General features: G+C 32.6%; 1 protein-coding gene, 1 long non-coding RNA gene and 1 pseudogene across 4 annotated transcripts; all 3 read right to left on the reverse strand.

Moving 5' to 3' along the window:
* Positions 1 to 7,270: 7,270 nt before the first annotated feature.
* On the reverse strand, positions 7,271 to 11,111 carry LOC108480874 (uroporphyrinogen decarboxylase 1, chloroplastic-like; annotated as a pseudogene).
* Positions 11,112 to 13,422: 2,311 nt separating this feature from the next.
* Positions 13,423 to 16,849, reverse strand: LOC108480228 (peptide-N4-(N-acetyl-beta-glucosaminyl)asparagine amidase A-like). 3 transcript variants are annotated; one of them, XR_008285855.1, is made up of 3 exons: positions 14,644 to 16,849; positions 13,675 to 13,728; positions 13,423 to 13,579 (listed from the first exon to the last, which is right to left on the reverse strand). XR_008285855.1 is itself a non-coding variant. In XM_053030949.1 (2 exons), the coding sequence occupies exons 1-2, from the start codon at positions 16,440 to 16,442 to the stop codon at positions 13,725 to 13,727; spliced, it is 1,803 nt and encodes a 600-aa protein (XP_052886909.1). In that variant the 5' UTR covers positions 16,443 to 16,849; the 3' UTR covers positions 13,423 to 13,724. The 3 variants fall into 3 exon arrangements, 1 of the variants encoding a protein (XP_052886909.1); XR_008285854.1 differs by having other exon boundaries at positions 13,675 to 16,849; XM_053030949.1 differs by having other exon boundaries at positions 13,423 to 13,728.
* Positions 16,850 to 17,593: 744 nt separating this feature from the next.
* LOC128289335 (uncharacterized) lies at positions 17,594 to 20,336 on the reverse strand. Its single transcript, XR_008278946.1, has 2 exons — positions 20,150 to 20,336; positions 17,594 to 19,235 (listed from the first exon to the last, which is right to left on the reverse strand). It is a non-coding gene; the product is annotated as an uncharacterized LOC128289335 (long non-coding RNA).
* Positions 20,337 to 21,327: the final 991 nt, after the last annotated feature.

A 21,327-nucleotide genomic window follows, 5' to 3' on the forward strand; every position in this document is an offset into this window, starting at 1 on the left:
AGGACCTATATATATATACACAATTATCTTTAGTATAGATTATCACTGGAAGGTACAAATAATAATATACCAAATATGTATGAATATAAAATTATAGCATGAGCAATTAGGCATGTTAATTCCATGAGTTGTGTTTTAAATATTAGGATTTGAAGGGTCATGGCAGTCAAAATAATATAAGATTATTGGAGACCCTTTTTTTAAAATATTTTCTTTTCCTATTTCATAGTTTCCATTCCCCCACTGAAATATCTTGTCCCACATCTTCATAATGTTCTTTGATTTATACAGTGCATCATTGGATCCCTCTTCAGGGTTAATAAAAAATTACATAAGCTAGTAATTACTGTGATTAATGTTCCCTCTTTCACTCAATGATCAAATTTCTCTTAATTCCCACCATTTTGAACTTTAAAGTGCAAAACCCATCCATTTCAAGCTCCTTAACTAGCTTTAGTTCATCTGCAATTGCCATTTTTTTTTTCTGATGTTTTCAAGAAAACAACACTTCATGTGGTTTTTGCAATGCTTATACCTCTCTTTATGTGGTGGGAGTCCTCCCATCTGGAAATTTCCATGTCTATATATATATATATATTAAATTTTGGATTGAATATATAGATATAGATAGAGTATCATAATTATTATATATATTAAATTATTAGATTGAATATATAAATGGATAGAGAGAGCAATATTGTTTTTTTTATGGAAGAGTATTAAATTATTTTTCTATCAATGGATAGAGTACTATTAAATACCACATAGTATTTCCTTTTCTTTTGTCCAGCATATTTTCATATGAATTTTAAAATTCATCATGACTCGAACCAATTTACTTAATATGAACTGAGTTGTGATAATATAAGTTAAAATTGTATTTTTAAATATTTATAGGTCTTTTAAAATTTCGTAACTTTTAAATGTGTATCCAAAGATTCAAATCCACCTCATCAAGTAAATAAATTAATATATATTCAATAGAGGCACACTAAAGGACAATTTTGAGAGACCTCATAGATTGATCATATCATGACACTTACTATATATATAAAAGCATTTCCTATTAATTATTTTTCTATCTAGAGGAATAAATTAAACTCTGCATACCATTTTCTATGTTTTTGCACTCATGATGAGTATGATCTTTACCTCTCATTTTTGTTTTAAGTATAAGATGATCTTAACCTTGATGAACATATTACCTTTCCTTTCAATTTTTCATTGTATTCATAACATATGGCATCATAAATGAGTTGGGAACTAATCATATATGAGAATTTGGGGTGAAAACATTCTAAATTAATCAACCATAAACTTGTAGGTCTATGAACATTAGTGTCAAACTCTAGAAAGTGTAAGAAAATAAAATGAACCTCTTTATGTACAAACTAAAATTTGAATTGATATGATGAATACTAGTATAGAAATACTTTAATGATTAAGAGTATTGATTGTTTATTTGTCCTACATACCTAAATAAGAAATAGTTCCAAAATTTATAAATACCTAGTTTAGAATTAATTATTGCAAACACCATGGCCCCCATTTTAGAAAGATAAGAAAATGGTAATCATTATAAAATGCTAAGAAAAAAAAGAGATAACATCAAGGTACATGTATCATATAATTAAATCTGATCAACTTCAGTCAATCATATTAAAAAATTATACATGTACTAGGAATTAAATTTCAAGGAAATTTGATATACTAAAGGTGGGACATTGAGAATATAATGTACAATTATCAGAGTTGGAACATATAAGCAAAGTAAAGATTCTTGAAGTGATAGCTAAAAAGGAAAAAAAAATCAAGTCAATAAAAAGTTCTGCAGAAAATTATTGACAAAGGTTAGAGACAGAACTGCAATAACCTAATGCAACTTGAAAAAAAAAGCAATTTCCTTAGAACCAGGAGAGACTGATATGCCTTGAGGGGCCATGGAAAGAAATTGGTGAACATATATAGCTACATTATAGAGTTGTCTCATTACTTGTCATCATAAAACTATGGTATAATTTCTCTTTCATTCTTTTAGAAAGGAGGGTGTGGGAATAGGAAAAAGGGTTGTAGATTCTAAGATTTGAATCTCAAACATGTTTGATATCGTCTCTTAAATGTGATTACATGAATCTGCGGAGTTAAAACATTGAATTTTCTTTCCCATACAGTTCAAGTAAACCAGTTAAGTTGCTTTCTATCAATCTGATGTGTACCTAACCATTATTCTAGGCTAGTTCAATGGTAGTGTCATAGCCACAAACATTGGATGTCACTCAGATTGTACTAGGAAGATGAAGTTATCTTGATTTGTAGACAGCAGTTTGGACTTTCAGATAGATATTTCTTTGCATTCATTATAGCACCATCTTTTTAGCCAATGCCTATGCATCAAGGATGTTACATTTGCTTCAATTCTCAGCACTAGCAAAAAGTGGGGGCATCCCTAACACTAATGACACCTTATTCTATACCCATTTCTTCATGAATTTGCTGAAGAACCATGCTATATGTGTGTGTGTGTGTGTGTATTAGATGCAACATCCATAGAACATTGACAGCACACTTGCAACTTGGCTTGCATTTTTTTCTCCATAATGTTCTGTCAAACAGGCGATTAGACAAGTATCATAAAAATAGGGAATGGGGGGTAGGGGGAGGGAAAAGGGATTGGGTATTGGCTTTCATGTTATTTTCAAAAAATCAAATGCTCCATTAGGGTGAAAGTACTTGAAAATGGAATATAGTCATAGCACTAAACCATGGATCAAATCAATGGTACGATGAGAACTATGATATTATCAGAAGGAGCAAATACAAGCATGAAAACTACTGCATAAAATATCATAACTTCAATAAATCTAACTCTTTATTTATTTGTTCTTTTGTTAAGTGCTAAAATTAAGAAGTGTACATTCATTTGCTCAATCTATTCCCTTGTCTCAAATTTCTCTTTAAATATTGTATGCATTTTTCTTGTATGCATATATGTTTCCATGTTGCAGAAATTGCAACACTTAGGAGGGAAAGAAGGAAATTAAAGGATGGAAAATAGTTAATCTTAACTATTTTATTAACAAAGTCTTCATCTTCACTCCTTTCTATCTTTCTTTCTAAGCAAACTTCGAAAGTAAATGCAAATACTTATCTAGACATATAGAATCATTTTAGGCTATGGGAAGTGTAATTAATGTTTACAACTAGTTATGGGTGAACTTCATAGAGGTTACTGATCTGCTTCAAAGAAAGAAAATCTGTATTGATACTTAAATAGAATTGTTAAGAGTATTATTTCAATTGATACGGTTATTGTTGCAATAATCGGGATGATGTGGATTTTAACACACTTAAGTATTTATTATATTTCGTTTTATTAGTTGAGTGTATAAATAGTAATAGGATTCGTATTAAAAAATATTGCTAAAATTCTTGTCTAAGTAGTTTGTTTAAGGCTATTTAAAGTTTCAAAATAAAGTATTTCAAAATAAAGTATCTTACAAGAGATGAGAAATCAATGTTCTAAAATTTATTTAGTTTTGACAGGATTATTTGTAAGTAGTTGGATTCAAACTAGAAAAATCACATAATAATGCTTTTGAATGATTATTGTCAAGAAATTTGTCTTTTATCTTTTATCGTTTGATTCTCTTTCTAACAAACGAGATAAAAAAAGATATGATTTGACTAATAAAGATATTTTTTATTTTTTATTTTAAAGAGCTACTTTTAAAATATATCAATTTATTTATAAGATTCTTTTATAATAAAATAATCATTAATAGATTTACCAAAGATATTGTCCAATCACTAGAAAATTTGTCTCGCTTAAAGCGTGTCCCAATAATATATTTTAAATGCGGAAAGCATATACAAACAAGATCTTCAATAGTATTTTAAAGATGAAAAGATATATTTCAACCTCAAACATTTCTTCTTCTCCAAGCAAGTTAAAAATGCCCTAAAACTCATTTCATAGTATTCTAAAACAAATAGGTAAAAGAATGCCATTCCCTCCCACTCCATTTCTTTTTCAAAGACCCTACATTGTCCTAGTCATATGGCAGGTTTTTTGAATGGCTCTTAAAGTTGCACTGTTGCAGCAGGTTTCAAACCAATAATTTAATCAGACTTTCTGTAATACTGTAGATGAACAAGGGATTAAGATGGCTTGACTCCATGAAAATGAAAGATAATAATGGTAGTGCGTGTATATATATACATATATCAAGGAAGCAAAATACAAGTTTCTATTAATTATTCAATTTTATATTCCAACAAAGCAGCTATATTTTTGGGGGAAAGGAATGACAATTACGAGGATCAAAACCTGATTCTTGGGATGCCAACAAAGAATTATTTAGTATTTTAACTTCCCATAGTGCAAATACCAACCAAAAAACGGGTTCTTTAAGCTGAAATCACCTGAAGAAAATTAAGGTGTTTATTTTAGGAGGAACCAACACTTTCCTTGCTGCTTAAACTAATAAGAAATGGCTCAAGAATTTGTATTTATCTCAAAACACATATATAGAAGCTTGGGAGCTGAATCTCTACAATCAACAATCATAGTTGCAGATAGATACAAAAAGTGAGTGGCATTTCTGCTCAGGGGATGGGTTTGTTACATTAGGGAATACTCGCCTGCTGCAGGTTCAATAGAGCAGGTTTTGATGTCAAAAGTGGATATCATTTCTGGATTCAAAGTCTTGAATCAGCTTCTAGAGGAACCAGGAAACATGGAAAAGCCAGTATCTCCATAAAAATACGAGTACTTGTCAATTTGTTCATCGACCAAAATTCTACTTTTTCAGCCAAGAGTCAGAAATTAGAGTTCAAATTGAGCAACTATTATGAGAAGACGTCAATCTATATTAATAGTCAAGGAAATAACTCCAAAGAACTGGCCTGTTGCATCCAATTATATCACAAGAAAAACATGGATCTTTCTTCATTTGGGAACAATTATCATTCAGGCAGTTCTCATAAGAGGTTGAACTATTTCATCTCTCAAAACCAGGAAGGAATTGCCCCTTGCACTAAGGAATGACATAGTTCAGACAGATATTTGAAAGAATACATGATCAAAACGCATTAAATCTCACGTCCCATTCTGTGCTGAGTTGCTTACCTACTCATATTGATTGTTATTCTCCTATAAGTTAGTTGCACTTTAGTTCCACTGACTTCAAGATTTTGGCTCGTGAAATGGGATAGACTATATGCCAATTTAGGCTCTTTCAAAGCCTGCTCACATAAAGATCAAACCTTTTAAAGTGGTTAAATAAGGACCAAATCTTTTTGGACATACTCAAACAACCATTCTGCACATAATGACCAATAAAATATATATTACAATACTATTATGTTCAATAACCATGAAACTAGGTAAAGCATATATAGTTTATCTTTTCACACCATATAACTAAAGAAATACAAAACAATTACAAGCAGCCTTGGGCTTAATTCTTATTTGCAACTCCGAAAAAGTTTGATGCTTATATAAGCAGGAAGGCTTAATCTTTACTTGACCACCTTGAAAATTTGATCTTTATGAGAGCAGAGCCTCAAAGGTTTAGGTGGCCCAAATTGAGCATTTATCCAATGGGAACGAGCTTGTAATATGCACTAATTCATTGTGCGCAAAATCTCAACAAGAAACAACTAAATCAACCATGATATTTTCACATTTCAGAACACTTCGATGCAGTCCATATTCTAGAATATTCTTGCAGTCCGCTCCCTTTGTGCTGCAGAAAAGGAGATTTTTTAGAAGCCTCAAGCCTTGCTATACATAGAAATACTATTCTTTCTCAAGTAACCTTGTTATGGATTCATTGAAAAAAAAAAGTTCTTGCCATGGACTCCATACCCCCAATCATCATAGTAACTTCACTTCTCTCTTTCAGCCATTTGCTATTAATCAAGCATGCAAAAGGCAGTAAAACTTACGGAATTCTGAATGACCTTTACTTCAGGTTAACTTCACTGTTTAAAACTAGTAGCTTACTAGAAATTTATGAGCAAACCTGCAGAAAGAGAGCTTTCACACTCCCAGATAAAAATTCGAAGTAGGGAAGACAAAACCTACATTCCTTTTGCAGGAAGGGCCTTAGCTCAAATATTCTCTTGGCGGTCTGTCAATTTTGGAGCAAAATCTGCGTGAAAAATCACTTACTAGGAAGTAATAAAATAATTTTCGGCATCTACAGTCAGCTGCTAGTAAAATATTAATCTATTCATATGAAGAGTAACCCGACCAGAAAATGACATGAAACAGTGGTAACTACATTACAAATACAATAAAACTTCAAAATGGTAATACATTATTGAGGACAACTAGCATACTAAAGCAAGACACAAACAAAAAAGATTAGAGAAACCATGATATGAAGATCCATAAGAACTGATAAACTCGCATATAAAGTGGAAACTTAACCCAGTTGGATCGCATCTTAGCTGCAAATAATAAGTAGACAATATGAAAAAAAAGAACTTAAAGCAAAATTTAGTATCCTATTGACTTAACATTGCTTATCTATTTTAAATTAAAAATAATTTTAAAAAAACCTCTGGAACAGTGCCTTGAAATTTAGAATCTTGAAGAAATAAGGGGAAAAATAAACTTGATGCTATATTTATCAGATTTCAATAAAATTGCTTCTTCCATTGTTATGGTGATATCTCCACTTAATGCATGTCCATGCATAATGTGATGCATTCCTCTCAGGGGGCCAGACCAGTCAATGCTAATAATTAACTGATCATCTCTAACAAAATCTGAGTTTCACTAGAAACCATCTATGAAAGTAAATTCAAAGAAACCAGCAGGCTCAAACAAACACAAACACAAAGAGCGCCATCTTAAAAGTTACAAAAAGAATATCACTCAAACAACTATAGAAAGATATATCTCACTAATAGGCCCATGAATACATAGACGCATACATATTTTCCAAGCTAAAATATATAGAGCTATCGCAAGATTATTGCGTTGATTGAGTTGGTTAAACCCGTCAACCATATTAGAGAAATGTCCTGTATGGCAGTTTCTCAAGTCTTATTTTCAGCTAATCAAAAGAACTCAATCTATCAAATAGCTGGGGTCAGGTAGCACTATACTGATAAGATCAAAGAATCAATTCATTACAAAGATGAATACTTGGTTATGGTCAAAATGTCCTTTTAGGGCATGTTTTTACTAGTCACTGGAAAGCTTTTGATCCTCCCTGCAGTTCATATCCTCTACCAACCAGGTAAAAGGGGAAAAAGCTTGAACAAATCACTAGAACATGCATAGGCTTCAAATGTACAACAAAAAATCAGGATATTTATTCATTCCTAACATTTAATAACTAGCACAATAAATATACCTAACTGGCTAAACCACAAGCATGTACAAGAGCCAAAAGCCAATCAACCCCTTTTGCAAAATGCAAGTTGATTTGACATCATGAGGTTGTGATTCAAGGATAAGATGTGAATTTAACCAAAGGGCCAATTTATAGAAAAAACCTCAGGATCTAGCCTAACCATAATGTTCTCAAACTAACAATTTAGGTTCCTCCATGGCATGATTTTGAGATGAACTGTCGTACTTTAAGCTTTTTGTGACTTCAAAGAAATGTGCAACAGCTTCTTCAGGAGTCCCAACTAGAACGCCATGACCCAAATTAAGAATGTGCCCACGTGGTCCTGCACACTTAACAACCCTGAAAAATAGGATGCAATAGTTTAAACAACTGGACCAATTAGAAGCATATTAAAGTTATATCTAACACAGAAACAGAAAATCAGGATTTAAATGTGACTGACTTTCTTACATTGTCATTTGAATGCCTTTGAATATACCATCATACATATTCATAAGTATTCCATAAGTCAATAGTTGGTCAGGCACACAGGATTAGAAATTGAGTCCTCAAGTTAGGTACAAAACTTTAGCAAGAATAAAACCAAGTAATTTAAATTGAAAATGGCATTCTTTACGACCCATTTCCCCAGTTTTTTTTATTTGGTGGCTGATGGGGACTACCGGGGGAGACAATTTGAACTACCACTACTAGGAATAAGCGCGCCCTCCTAGCGACCTGCTCCAACATGATAAATCTACCGAACCATCTTATTATAGTCAAGTGGCCTTTGTGTGTGTGTGCCCGTAATATTAGCAACAAAAGAAACAAGAATCTAACTTAAAATATAGATAAAAGTTGGCAATGTAATAAGGGAATTCAAACACAAAGTTCAATGGATATGAAAAACCTTTGGATTTCCTCCGTTACAGCTGGAAGCGGAGAAAACAAGTAAGCAGGGTCAACATTTCCCTGTACACTGATATCATTACCCAACCGCTTCCTTCCATCAGCCATATCAACTGTCCAGTCAAGTCCAATCACATCAACCCCAGTTCCTTTCATGCGCTCAAGGAGGCCACCATTTCCATTAATGTAGAGAACAAGAGGTATCTTAGGGCATTTATTCTGTACTATGCTCACAATCTGCAATTTTAGGAACCCAACAAATGAGTACAAGATAGACATTAAAAGGCATAGAAATATGTTATCTAACGCAAATTTTCTCAAACCACTCAATAGGAGTCGATTGCTGGTTGGTAATAGAAGAGAGTCTGAGCTAATGTCTCTGTCTCCTCCTTTTTCTATATAATTTATAAAATGCAGAGTTCTTCGTTATAATAAATTAATTTTCAAAATTCTTAACCTTGTATGGCTTTGCTAGCTGCTTTTTGCTAGAACCAAAAAGCAAAATAAATTTTTAGGTTCACAGGAAACAATCTTTTGAAGAAATTAAAAAAAAAAAAAATTAACTTTCATGGATGAGAACATTCATTCTTGCACTTCTATATCAAATGATATACTTGATTGGCTTTACATTTTAGCCATTCACTCATTTTAGGAAAATATGATTCTGTTTCTTATACCAATTTTCCAGGAAGTAAAAAGTTAGTAGAGAGACAGCAATCCAAACAGAGCCTGGAGGAACTTAAATAGTTAACTAATAGCCACATTGGTAAATTAACAACAGAACTAACAGTCAAGGCAAAATACAAGACAACTGTTCTACTCATTTCGTGCACCGTTTCATTAGCTCTATGACAAAAATAATTAGCTCTGCAATTTCTAAGGAACAAGGTGAGAATGATTCAGTAAGGCAATATAATGATGCTTTATCCAACCAAGTTCCAAAGTACCTCTGTTATGTAAGGCTTTGACCACTGCTCCCACATATCAAGTGGTAGTTGCCCACCCCATGAATCAAATATTTGTATGCAATGTACTCCAGACTCCACTTGGTAAATAATGTATTCAGATATTGCTTTTGTTAAATGACAAAGAAGGTCCCTCAATAAATTTGGTGCTGTGTGGCACATACTCTTTACGGTTGTGTAAGTGCGGGTTGTACCTCCCTCTACTATATATGTTGCAATTGTCCAAGGTGCTCCAACAAAACCCAGCACCGCAGCGTGATCTCCAACCTACGTAAAAAAGAACTTATAAAAGATATAAAAGGAAAGAAAAAGAAATTTGGCAATTATAAAGTTTGTATATTAGGAAGACATTGTCTATACAGTGCATGCTATTAAAACAGACAAATCACCTCCTGGCGCAAAATCTTAAGGGACTCCCCAACAGAATGTAGTTTCTCCAGGTCAATAGGGTGCAATGCTTTCAAGCAATCCTCAGAGCAAATCAGGGACTGAATGACAGGACCCCTTACTTCTTCAATGTCAAACGGGACACCAAATGCAGGCAGTGGAGTAAGTATATCGGAGAAAATTATCACTCCATCAGGGCGGAAAGCTTCCCAAGGCTGCAAAGAAATTTCCACAATGAGATCAGTTGTCTCAGATCTCTCTCTGAAGGATGGATGTTTCTCTGCAAACTTTCTGTAAACAGACATATACCTTCCTGCCTGGCGCATCATCCATGCAGGAGGCCGACTTACAGGCTCTCCTCTTGCAGCTTTAAACCAATAATGGATCTAAAAGAAAAGATGAATGGAGATAAAGAGCATAAGTTGATAGCATCTCTAAAGTCCAAACTCCAAAGACAAGAATGTTCTTGCCGTTCCTGGCATACAACATAATTGCAAAAATGACTTTTTCACTAGCAAGGAGAAATACTAGTCAAATTTGTACAGGTTACAGAAAGGGATGTCAAATTCATCATCTTGATTAGTTAATACCACGGAAGTTCATGGATTTTATAACAAACACCATTAAGCATATTATCATGATATCATCTATTTAAAAAATAAATAAAAGATTGTAAATTTTCATCATTATACAATTGGATATTAAAGCTTGCAGCGAATTTTTACATCCTAAAACCAAGGCATATAAATCCCCATCCATGCTTCAATCATTACACGACTCAAAAACATAACTTTAAACCAATGTAATCAATTTCAACCACGGCCTGGCCTTATCTTCCAACCAAGTTGGCATTTTCAGAACAAACAGTCTTCATGATCCACATAGAGCGTTTTAATTGACCCCATTTCACTCATAAGGTGCCAATCCTAGCTTGTGACCAAATGCATCCAATTCAAAATAAAATTCTCCTAAAATTACAACCTTTTTATCACTAAACACCCAAAATTACCCAAAATAAATCTAATTAATAACCAACCAGAAGCCACTTTAAATCAACCCAAAACAAATGAAATCCAGAAACCTAAACTAAAAAGAAAACCAAAGAGATGAAATGAACTTTACCAGAAGTAATAGAAGAGCAAGCTATAGAAAACTTCTTAATTTCCGTTCTTTTAGGAGATGAAACAAAAGCTCCAAGGAAATTATTATTTTCATTAGAGTGGAAAGCCAACTGAACTGTCAAGCTTGAGGATTGAACTCCCAAGGAACTGCAAGCACTGCATGAAAAGTAGAAGAAGAAGTAGAACAAAATTCGAAAAAACAAATTCTAAAAGGGAGTTGAAATCCAAATATCCTATTTTCTAACTGAAATGGGATTTTGACCTTCTTAGTGTAAAGAAGCTCATTCTTTTTTCCTTCTTGTTTATGTGGAGAATTTGCGACACAGAACTTTGGAGTTTGGCGGAAGTTTTGCAATCTGTTTTCTGATCGTTGAAAAGAAATCGATAGTTTGACTTTGTTACATCGTAAGCTAATTTGATGCTTGTGATCTTGCCACCTCAGAATATTGGATAAATCATATCCCTACAATCTGAGCCTTTTTATTAAAATAACCTCTTAATTTTAATTAAGTACTAAAATATCCACTTTTTTAATTAAACACCAAAATGACCTGAAATCTACAGTAAAAGTTGGTAGAGCCAAATTATATGGCGCCACCAACTTGTCACGTCAATACGGAACATAAAAAATTAATTTTTGGGTGTAGCTATGTAGAATGGCGTCACCTATATAAATACTAGGGAAATATTAAAATTTTTGAAAACATGAGAAGACTTCAAAAAAATTAACCATTTTTGGTGGAGCCAACTTAAACGACGACACCAGATCATGCCATGTCAGTACTTTTTGTTTTTACTTTTCTTTTGTCTTTTTTCTTTATTTATTTTATTTTATTTTATTTATTATTATTAACTTTAAAAATTTTGAAATATATATTTGAAATATTTTATTAATATATATTTTTAAATTTTAAATATATATTTTGAAATTACTTTTAAAATTTTAAATATTATTTTTAGATATTTAAATATTTTAAACTTTCAAATTTGTTATTAGTTTTATAATAATTTAAATATTATTTAATTTGTTTTATAATATTTTATTTTAAAAGTAAAATTTGAATTAATAAAAATAAAAATTATTTTATTTTTAAAAATACTGCAAGTTTTGAAAAAATAAGGTTGTATAATTATTCAAATGAAAACTATTTTTAATTTTTTATTAATTCAAATTTCACTTTTAAAATAAAATATTATTTTTAACTTTTAAATAGAATTTAAAAATAATTTGAATATCTTTAAAAATAATTTAAAATCATAATTTAAAATATTATAAAATAAATTAAATAATATTTAAATTATTATAAAACTAACAACAAATTTGAAAGTTTAAAATATTTAAATATTTAAAATTTAAAAATAATTTCAAAATATATATTTAAAATTTAAAAATATATATTAATAAAATATTTCAAATATATATTTCAAAATTTTTAAAGTTAATAATAATAAATAAAAAATAAAATAAAATAAATAAAGAAAATAAAGAAAAAAAGAAAAAGAAAAGTAAAAAAAAAAAAGGACTGATATGGCAGAATCTGGTAGCGCCATTTAAGTTGACTCTACTAGAAAAATGGTTAATTTTTTTGAAGTCCTCTCATGTTTTTAAAAATTTCAGTATTTCCCTGATATTTATACAAAAAAATTAATTTTTTATGCTTCCTGCTGACGTGGCAAGTTGGTGGCGCCATATAGTTGGCTCGACCAACTTTTACTGTAGATTTCAGGTCATTTTGGTGTTTAATTAAAAAAATAGATCATTTTGGTACTTAATTAAAATTAAGGGGTTATTTTAATAAAAAGGCCATACAATCTGTTTTGAAGTAAATATTGTGTTTTCAGGTTTTGGATCCGACAAGTCAGACTATCAATTTCTAAATCAATTTGGTTAAATTAAATAAATTATTAAAAATTCATCTCAAACTAAAAATTCAAGTCAGTTTGCTAGGTTCGGGCCTAGTTTAGTTAAAAAATAGGCTTAAAATTTTATTCAAGCTTGACCTGAATAAAAATGTTAAAATTAGATTCCGACCTACTAAAAATTTGTATACTTAACTAATACTAAAATAGATGCAACTTAACAAGTAAATACATCTAAAATAATAACAAAATTAACAAATGCCTCTAAAATAATAACAAAATTAACAATTAAATAAATTTTATACAATATCCAAATAATAACAACAAAATAGTAGCAACATAATAGTAAAATTGTAGCAAAATAAGAATAAAAATTAAAAAATAGCACTAAAAAGCAAATTGTCATTTAGTGAATTCAGACCGGGTTGAGCCCAGGCCAAAAATACCTTACCCGAGGTCCGACTTGTTTTTTAAACTTACATTTTTTTTTGTTCAAACCTATTTTTTAAGCCTATATTTTTATCCAAATCCTCTCACATTTTAGACTGACCGTAGGCATGACCAGGTGACCCGACCTAAATTTATATCAATTGTTTTTTCTTATTCAGAACTACTTGTATAACTTCTTAACCCTTTAATATAAAAATAAACACGTTTTAATATACTGAAACTCATCTCTACCTATATTAATTTAATTAAATCTAAATTTGTGACCATTTTAATAATCAAAGACCTAATTTAAAAATTAAAATCTAAAAGTGAAGGCATAATCAGTACTTTTTAATAGAACTTAAAAGAAAAATCAAAATTCAATCAATTAATGAGACTAAATTGAATTAAAAATCAGAAATCTAATTTATATAATTTCCAATTAGGGTTTAACATATTTCACAAAATAAGTTTATCAACAAAAGAGAGGAAATTATTAGAAGCATAATATCACCGACGACTTGTGAGAAGAGAATGGAATTGGCATATTTGCTCTTCCCTATTAATGTTCATCAAACATAAAAAATGTGAGATATTTGTAACAATCCAGTACTCCCACACCAACAATTAAATATCATCTTCAAGTTTTGTCACCTGAAGCTACGTCCCATAAAACCTTTTCACATAAACGGAAACCATGAACGCTAGCTGCAACAAAAAAGACAATGAATATTATTAGTAAGAGAGATTCATGTTTTACAATGATGCATATTGGTGCATAAACAGTATTGTATGAGGAAGAAATGGAAATCCTTGAGGCTGTTAAACTGTAAATAATAGTCTAATAAGAGCCGATGCAATGTCTAGTGGCTTCTAAGCAGCCTCAGCTACTTCTTTTTCCATATCCTATTCTCAAGTCTTGGGATTCTGTCTTTTGGCAAGACATCCAATGGCAGACCCGAGCAAATGAACTTCGGATGGAAGACCCGACAGGTGAGGGAAGACCAAGTTTAACAATCTAAATGAAAGATATCCGCACATATTTAGCTCTGTTAGAGAAAAAAACATTTCCATCGTTTTGCATATATCTGGTACTAGCAAAGACAGTTCCACATGCTCTAATGTAGCATGAACTAGATTATGGGACTGGCAGAGATGAATGGTTGAAAATTCAACTTTATCTAGATTATTCATAGAGAAATTTAAACTGTGGTATAAAGTCAAAAGGATAGACAGTGTACAGTACACCAAAAGTATCTGAATATATTTGGAATTTAATTCAGGTAGATTATACATGGCATTTGGTTGCAAAATAATACTTCTAGGATCCAACGAAGTTCGTTATAAACTACAACAGCTTAGTTTTAGATTTGAGTTGTCAAACTTAAGGTCAGATAGAAGAATCACCTAAGTTCATTCAATTGCAAAAAATGTGATAAAAAGAAAAGGATGCAAGAGTAGAAACACTTATTTATTTGGAGTATCCATATGCACGAATCTTGATTATCTAATTCGAGAACTCCAAATAAAGCAAGTCAAGAATCAAAGGAGCCAAAATACTAGTTTCCATTCGGATCAACTACATGAGACGTTAGAAAAGCTCTTCTAGCTGGAAATGACCACCTTCTGCTAAGACCGTATCCAAAATGAGATTTTGCTCTTTTATTACATGTGTTTTGCACTTCATCGTGAAGAATGGTGTAGTTTGAGCTGCTTATGTTTCTAGAGTAGCAAAATTTACTACTATCGTAATTATATGATTGTTGGGTACTTCCGACTCCACTCACAACCAGGTTGTCTTTTATAATTATTACACCCTTTCCTTTCTGCAAATTTCTGAGTGAACTGCTAGGCGACCTGGCATCGGCATCTTTAAACTTCTTCTCATTGAATCCTAATGTGACATTAGCTACCATCGATAGAGTTCCATTTCCTTGATCAACATCATCAGTGTATAAGTATAAATGAAACCTCTTGAGTGATTTCTTTGATTCGACATTAGAAGCTGGTGACTTTGCATAAACACTGTCATCAAAATGGATCGTCTGATTCACAATCTGCAGATTCCCATCCTTGCCCATCAACATGGAGTTGCTATACCTTAAATCTTGAATGGATTCAGTTGTGACCGTCCCATAAGTGGACTTGACCCATCCACTAGAGGATACGAACCTGGATGTATTAGTAACAAAGGTTCCATTCAATCCCTTAAAATCTAACACAGAAGAAACAGCAAGAGGAGCCACTTTATGTTGCAAAAGCTTCCCTTCGGTCTTTGCACTATTGCTATCTAACCATAGATGCAAATTGGCATCAATGTACCACACATTCAAGGCATTTGTAACACCAAAACTTAGTTTATGTTTTTTCCCATCCAATAAACTCCCTAAAAAGGGACTAATTTCGATATCATAAGTGGGGAGATCAAATGAACCAATACCACTAATGGGTCGCCATAAGAGCGGATTAATTCCTCCTGTGTAAACCACAGTAAAAGGCCAAATGGCACCAACTACTTCATCATCCAAACTAACCACTACCTCTCTAAAAGGTCCATTTCCAGCAAAACCTGTAAGATTATTGGCAGCAATATACTCGTTTGGAAGATTCCCATACCAAAACTCATCATTCTCATGAAATGACACGTACACCTCCAATACAGCCCTATAAACATTTTGAGGAATTTCAAATTCCTTCACTTTAACATCAGTAGAATTCTCGATCTCATACCACAACCCATCATTCAATGGCAAATCAAGCGAAAAGGGTATGATCAAATCGGCTTTAGAACCAAACCCAGACCCTAAATTTCTTGCCTTTTCCTCATAAAGGTTCATTTTTTCCACAGCAGGGTAAAAATAAAGAGTGACATTGACATGGTAAACACCGGTATAAGTTTTGTCAACAAGATTTCCCATATAAACAGCAAAAGTTTGAGTCTTGTTGGATAAAAGCAATGAGGAATACCTTGTAATATCCTTTTTCACACTCCAAATGATCCCAGTAGCTCTAGGTTCAGCTGTGCAGCTTCTCAAAAGCTCCACTCCAGATAACCAAACTCCAAAAATCCTGTCAAATTGCCTTCCTTTGCAGGTAGCATTCCATTCCAGGACAATCTTGGAAAATTCCTGATATGGGCAATCGGATGGGAAGCTGTAGTTTGCCAAAACAGGAGGTTTGCCATAAGTGAAACCAAAGTCATGTTGAAGGACAGAGAGGGTACAGGGCCTGGTAGTTGGGACATCGATGGGTTTGGTGACTTCAAAAAAGAGAGTTGGTAGAATGGTGGCATTGGTTAATGGTTGGGAAATAAGGGATGATCTGAGGAAGGTTTTGGAATGGTGAAGATTGGCTTTGCAGAAGAGAGGGTCAAGAAATAGAAGGGGAAGAAAGAAGAGCAAAGGGAAGAAAGAGGAAGCCATGGATGGTGTGGTTGGTGTTTGGTAAGAAAGGGTAGCTGATTTAAAGGGTACCAAATAAGTTAAACTTATGGAGTTAAAAACAAAGTCTATGATTTTGATTTAAGATTTTCTCTGAGAAAAATACATCATAGAAAAAGCTAGAACTGGGAATTATTAGGGGAGAGAAACAAGGGATAGCTTTGGCAATGCATGGGAAAAAAAAAAACAAATCTGATAGAGTAGAAAGTGCACTGATGACATTACATTACAGATGGGCTAAGCTCATCTTCTCTTGTAAGGTCAGCAAGAGAAAAAGCATCAAAAATGACAAGAAATGGTATGTATCATGGGAAAATTAATCATGATTGAGGTATTGTAGCCTTTGTTTTACATCATTTCAGCCATTATCAGTGTTTATCATTATGTATTGGCTTGTTTCAATTCGTACAAGATTATGATATTTTAAATCAATTTCCAATAATTTTATCTTATTTATTATTTTTAATAAATAATTTTAAAATAAAATATAATTGTTTAAGTGAGGTTGTTTAATAAACTGAAAGTTTAAGTATCGAGAAGTTAAGAATTAAAAAGTATTGAAATTTTAAATATTTAATTTAAGTTATGAAATATAGTTTGGTATATTACTTGAAATTAAATATGGAATATAATTAAATTATTTGATAAATATAATTTTAAAAATTTAAAGGTTAAATATTTCAAAATTAATTTTAAATAACAAAATAGCTAAAAATTCTATAATAAGTGATAATGTAACATACTCAGCCTAGAAGTTTAACTCAAATTTGGACGAGTTACACCAACATATTGAAAATTGATTTCAGTAATTATCCAAAAAATATTCAAAACTTTACTTGATTCATGGCGGAAAAATATTTTCGGAGTTTAATGTTGAAAACCAAAATTCGTTTTGTTGACTTGAGTGGTTTTGTAGTTTCACGTTAAAAAATATCAATTACTGATGAATTTAGAAAAAACCAAGACGAGATCAGAAACAGACTACAAACCCAAAAGATCAAAAGCATTTTTACATTATTGTAAAAAAATCTGAGCTCCCACACATCGTTCGATCCTAAGTTAGATACTTACTTGAACACACAAAGATAAAACCAAAATGTGAGCTAAAAAGGCTAGTGTAAAACCAACATCAATTATAGTTAACAAAACATAATATATAAATCAATGTAAACACATTGAACTTAATAGTAAGTGTAATATAACAGAACAATACAACCCAACCAGAACAAGACAAATCAGAACTGTAGCACCCCAAACCCGGCCCAGAAGTTATGACCGGATCCGGCATGTCACATCAAAAACGTAAAAAAAAAAATTCATTCTAAGTCCAGAAAATCGTACTCGATGTTCAAAAGATTAATTCATTAAGGGTTAAAGTGAATGGAAGTTGTGCACCAGGTAGGAAACCGGAAAAGAGGAGGTGAGTCCATCGGACTGCTTAAGTACCAAACTCCCTTCGGATCCAATCCTAGACATGCAAACCACCATTGCCATACCTTAACGTCATGTATATTTCTAGGAAACCGATTTGATTAAGTCCTTTTTAGGAAAAGTGATTAATTTTGGAAAATACCTTCATTGCGGAAGCTTTGCTTGTTTTCATGTTATTTTGAAAACAATTACTGTTTTTAAAAATGCGCCCTAAAGCTATCCAATTTCAACAGTTAAATATAAACATTACCTATCTTAATAAAACATATAAAAACCATCAAAAATAAATAAGTGGCCTTATTACATTTAAAAGCCCAAAACCTTAAACGTAATTAAAAGGATGTCCAGTTCACGGAAGAAAATCAAACTTTCGAGCGGGTGGCCACTCCGATTCCCTCACGACTCCAAGCCCACTATGGTTGGGGATTTCTGCGTGGATGAAAATAAAAGGGTGAGTTTGGGGAAACTCGGTGTAAGGAAAACCCATTCAAAGCCCAAGTCAGCTCAAGCCCATTGGGCCTAAGCCCATTCAGTAATGATGGTATCTGGGCGAGCCCTTTCAGATTACAATAAACGGGCCTTAGCCCCTTATTCAGATAACATGTGGCCCATAAGCCCATTTCAAAATACATACAACATCAAGAAACATATGCAAGCCCATTTGGGAGACTACTCAACCCACCAACCACTACACTCCACCCGTACCAGCCATACACTCCATGTGGGGAATAGCTCAACCCACCCACCCAACACTCTCCACATTCTTGACCTTTGCGCTCGATTATCATAGAATTGAGGCAAAGCCTCCAAGACGTGGACAAGCCACTTTCAGATTCCTCCGTCAATATCCCAATCCCATGCATCAGATAATAATAACATGGCATGCAATAAATAACAACAAATCAAACATGCATTTAGGTCAATTTAACCCTAGGGTATTTCGCAATTTATCTCTTAGGGTAAAGCGTAAATTTTCCACTTTTAAAGGTATTTCAGAATTTATCTATTTTAGGTTTTTCATACATATTCATACTTTTCACGTACTAACAGAATCACGCATCAATGTTCTTACCGAATTGGGCTGTTGGCCCATCATTCCAATTTTGGCCCATTAAGCCCAAAAATATCGAGGCACGTAAATCATGCACTTTGCAATCCAAATTTTGCAGTTTACCAAAAACATTAATCGATTTACCTCACGAGCATTTGTACACTCAAAATCTACAAAATACCGGTTTTCGGCATTTCAGCTTTTCGACTTTTGCCGATCCAGACTAAGAAAGAGGGTGTTAGTTACACACTGCTTTTGCGACGATATCTTGACGAGATCCACACACGAACCGCCTACAATTGGATTACTAACACGTTAATCTAACTATTCAAATATGAACTACGATTAACCCCTTACAATGTTCGACCAACCACACCTACAGATCATAGTAAGCTTATAAGAAATCAATAAGCAACTCATTAACAATTTTTTTGTCAATGTTTACCACATAATCAAAATTTCACTGCAAGTTGTCTTCCTGAGCAACAGTCACTAAATCATTTATAACTGGAGCTACGAAACTCCAAATCAAGTGCCGTTAATTTTCCTGAAAATAGACTTATATATCTTGTATCCATAAAATTTTCAGAATTTTGGTTTAGCCAATCAATACCAGATTTTTCTCAAAGTTTCCCATGTTTCACTGTTTGACTAATCTGACCACCCTTCATTACGAATCAAATTTCTCATTGTACAGAATTCAAAATATGTTCTTGTTTATTTCATTAGAAACTAGACTCAATAAGCTTTAATTGCATAATTTATTAAGTTTCTAATTCTTCTCCCACAATTTATGGTGATTTTCCAAAGTCACGTTACTGCTGCTGTCCCAAGCAGATTTATTACCAAATCACTCTTTCACACATACCTTGCATGCATGTTATTTAAACATGTATATCACCAATCAATCATCACATATCTATGATTTTACTTAAGTATAATCTCCATTTCATCATTTTAAAGCACAACATGTTAGCCGATTTTTCCCTTTAGCATCTAAGGCACATGTATGCTCATTTGTTTGGCTCAACTTCACCTATCTTCCATTTTTCATCAAAAGAACATGAAACAACAACCATTTCCTTCATTTTAATTCATGACTAAATGCTCACAACACAACTAAAAATCAAAATATACTTCAAGAGTTAAGGTAGAATCAAGAAGAACTCATGAACCTCAAAATAGAAGCAAGGTACCAAGAACTTACCTTTAATTTTCCTCCTCTTAATGACCGAATACTCAAGAGCTTTCTCCTCTCCTTTCTCTTCTCTAACTTTCAGCTATGATGAACAAAGATGGACAAAACTTTGTTCTTTTCACCCCTTTTCCTTTTAATAAAACTTCATATTTCATCCATTTAATTCTTTAATACAAAAGACATGATATTCTTATCATGAAACATTTACCTAACCCATTATCATGAAACATTTACCTAACCTATTATCATGGAACATTTACCTAACCTATTATCATGAAACATTTACCTAACCCATTATCATGGAACATTTACCTAACCTATTATCATGGAACATTTACCTAACCTATTATCAATTTGTATCAATTTGTACCATAAATTATGGATATCAAGTGTACATTTTGTCTACAACAACATGATGGCTGGCCACTTCATGTAAAATGGGAGGTTTTTCATGCAAATCCTCCTATTTTGCACTCCTATTTATTTGGCCACTTCAATTTAGCTTATAGCATTTTCAAACATTTTCACATAGGTCCTATTTCATAATTTCACTCCCTTTTTCTTATGGAACAAAAATTAACTAAAATTATCGGGTTCTATCTTAAGCTTGGGCCTTCTAGAGGCCCACTAACATAATTAAACCTATGCCAACATTCACAGGATTCCCGAAAATTGGGGCGTTACAACTATAACAAAACAAAACAGAGCAGAGCAAAACATAACAAAGCAGAACATAACAGAACAAAAAATGTATGTTTACATCATTACAGTATTTGTCAAAACCATTCAGAATGTAGATTTATCAGAAAACATCCTACCCAACTCCGCTACACACCAAAATAGAGTTTCCCCAGTACTCGTCCAACCAAATCACACCAACTGATAACTATGGATAGTGCCACCTGAATTTGCAATTAAAACTGTCAGATCAAATACATGTGGTTAAGCCACAATATTGCAGTCAAGCTGCCAAAACAGAATTGTGGATAAACCACCAGATAAAACAAATCATTAAACTGCCAGAAACTTCCTCCTTTCAAATCCTCCCGAATCACATGCAATATATCATGGTATGCATAATAAGCATGTAGATCATGCTAACGAACCATAACAGAACTAGTAGGCATGAGAGTCCATGCTTTGTAAAACAGATTTAGCAAACCTCAATAGATCGCATCAGATTGTCA

This window comes from Gossypium arboreum, chromosome 1, assembly GCF_025698485.1.
Source record: "Gossypium arboreum isolate Shixiya-1 chromosome 1, ASM2569848v2, whole genome shotgun sequence".
In the NCBI taxonomy this organism is placed as follows: Eukaryota; Viridiplantae; Streptophyta; class Magnoliopsida; order Malvales; family Malvaceae; genus Gossypium; species Gossypium arboreum.